The sequence below is a fragment of the Monopterus albus genome, unplaced genomic scaffold (assembly GCF_001952655.1).
Source record: "Monopterus albus unplaced genomic scaffold, M_albus_1.0 scaffold82.1, whole genome shotgun sequence".
Taxonomy (NCBI): domain Eukaryota; kingdom Metazoa; phylum Chordata; class Actinopteri; order Synbranchiformes; family Synbranchidae; genus Monopterus; species Monopterus albus.
In genome coordinates, this window is record NW_018127962.1 from 1408273 (window position 1) to 1411063 (window position 2791).

Genomic DNA, 2791 nt, shown 5'->3' on the forward strand with positions numbered 1-2791 from the left:
ATGGGAAAAGCTAGGCACCAAAACCAAGAACATACACACACAGGTAAACTGAGATAAAATATGCATCTTGTAAACAAAGGTGGATCATTGCTCACTCTGGGTCATAAATCACAATAGAGTGAGTGAATTTTATGCTTAGAAATATTTGATGACCACTTTGGCAGCTAAATGAATATTTTGTTTACATAAAGAAATTTAAGAATTTGGATCAACCAGGACAGGTCTTTGCTGTCAGAGATTCAAGAGAGTGTCTTCACCAAGGTACCTTTTCAGAGTTGACAGCTGTGAAAGGGATCCAACAGAAACATTTTCATCAAATGCTATTGTTTTGTCTGGACCTGTTGAGGCCAGTGCCACATTTTATATGGAGCTTTGGCTGGAGCAGAAGCAACAGCTCAGAGGATGCTGGGTGTCTGTGCAAGCTGGACAGAAGGAAATGAACCTGGAGTCTCTGGAGGAGGTGGCGGTGGGGGTATGGCAGAGAATCGGTGCTTTGTGCCCAGTAGCTCTCACCCACCCAACCAAGAGGTGTCTGTGCTGAGAAGCACATTTAAGTGATCAGCCAGTAATTTCAGCGTGTGCCAAATAGTGTTGCAGTCCTTCTTACACAGTCAGTGAATGAATGACTGAACAAGCAAGTGCTACATTAGCTCTTTATATTTAAAATAAAAAGGCGTGTATATGTGCATTAAGGTGAAACCTTAGCCATCAATTGATTTTTGTTCCATTTATGTGATTTATTTTATATTTAAGACTGTTTGATATTAATATCCAATAAAGGCTAACCTTTCACCTGCATGTTCAGACCACTGGTTTGATCCTTTAACTGCATGTGGTTCATGAATGAAGAAAGGAACTGAAAGAAGTGATTACAGTTCTTAAATCTTTAATGTAAACAGCAGTTTTGAGGGGCTTTCAAAAATCCTACAGGAAAAAATTGAAGGTATTAAATAGGAAGGGGCAATATATAAATCATACTGAAAATAACAACCATGATTTGTTTTTAAATTAAAAAATACATAAATTTTCAATTTTGTGGCCATATAGTCATGAACACACAAAAAGACAATTTGCCTTGACCAAATAGTAACATCCTCTTTCTCATACCAATGACCTGGCAGTTTCACAATATCAAAATCACAAAGTTATGACCATCTTACAAATGATAAAGAAAAAAAAAACTCAAATATTGCTTAGGAATGTTGTGTACAGCAGTCATTACAACGACAGACTCATATGAGGGAGAGACGAGCTGTTTGTAGGTGTGTTTCAATATGGTGGTGCTTGGTGTTTGTTTTTGGCAAAGCCACAGTGCAGGTGTGTACAATATGCAATAAGCAGCGGTGGGATAATAACATTAACAATACAATATTTAAAAGAAAGGCTGTTTACTGTAGTACAGTGCCTGGATTGTGAGGATTGACTTATTAACAGTCTTCAGTATATGAGTAGCATAACAGAGCGGATACAAGAAGCTATATCAAAGAAGACTTTCTCTTAAAATGTACTTTAACCTTTTTTCTGCTTTTTGGAAAACACTTAGCTGCCACAAATACTGTAAGTGAGAATGTGACAGGAAATACTGCTGGGAAGTTGACGGTAAATCCCCCGTCCTTCCCTGCTCCTGAACTACACAACCATCATCCCTCCCACCACAAAAGCCCTGAGGAAAAATAATAAAATAAACATAAAAAGACAACAAGAAAGCCAAATAAGGTATCATTTCTAAGCGTTTGTCTACAAAAATCTTCAAGGAAGAGGACAGCTGGCGCCTCAGCCAAGAAAAAGCGAATGTTTTGAAACAACAGACACAGGAGGAGAGTGAGGAAGAAGACTCAGGGCGACCAACGACAGGCCAAACATATATTTCCCAGTCTCTCAACTCCATGCATCGACCCAAGTCCCTCAAGTGCAGTGAGCCTATTAATATGCACCACTACTCTCTTATAGAAGTCTAGTGAGAAGTAATAAGGAAACAGTTCAATAAATCCTTTTTGTTTCAGTCACAGTTCACTTTTTATATCTTATGGTTTTATTCATTTTTGTTCCAGTTGATAAGAAAAGGGGACTGGTCCAGTGAGTACAATAGGTGCCGGGTGGATCTGGGGATTAGGCTCATGGGTCGGTCTTCTAGTTACAGTCATAAACAAAGTCATAGTTGCTAGGTTCTTTGGGAATCGGGGGTGGGGCCTCTGGAATCTGGATATTCTCTAAATCCAAGAGACGGAGCTTCATCTCCATGGAGAGAAGGGTGTCCATGTCAGATTTGGTGTAATCGCTGGTCATCTCCTTACCGAGGAGGGCGTTTAGACCGTCTGTCCAAACGCAGTACTGAGGAGAGAGACAGGCACAGGGAGAGCTAAACTTAAAACAAATTAGTACTGGGAAAAAAGAACCTTAGCCCATTAACACAAAAATAATAAGTTTGAAATCTACAAACTTCCAAACTCTACAGAAGCTGCTGCCAACAAACACACACCCCACCTGCGTTATAGACATGCAGACATATTAAAAAAAAAACTAACCACAAAGGGAAAAATGTTGTGTACACTTTGGCTCAGGAGAGACAGAGCAGGGACAGCTTGTTCACTCATCCTAAATACAAACCTCTAAATAAGATGTGTATTCTTCTTAGAACGTTTGTAGCTTTCGACCTTTGTGTCTGGTGTTTTACAACAATGCCATAATCAGTGAAAGACGAGAATATTCTCTTTCATGTTGCCAAGTTGTCAAAATAATTAATTTAATAATTTCATACAGTCTAAATTGTTAAAATTTTTGGATATAGTGG

The 2791-nt window shown here is 38.9% G+C and overlaps 1 protein-coding gene across 4 annotated transcripts in view; it reads right to left on the bottom strand.

Moving 5' to 3' along the window:
* Positions 1–878: 878 nt before the first annotated feature.
* elmo1 (engulfment and cell motility 1 (ced-12 homolog, C. elegans)) overlaps positions 879–2791 on the bottom strand; it is a 106275-nt gene continuing 104362 nt past the window's right edge. For all 4 annotated transcript variants that reach the window (XM_020606861.1, XM_020606859.1, XM_020606860.1 and 1 more), the window contains one exon: positions 879–2331. In XM_020606861.1, coding sequence (XP_020462517.1) covers positions 2131–2331 — 201 coding nt within the window. In that variant the 3' untranslated portion in view covers positions 879–2130. The remainder of the gene's footprint in view (positions 2332–2791) is intronic.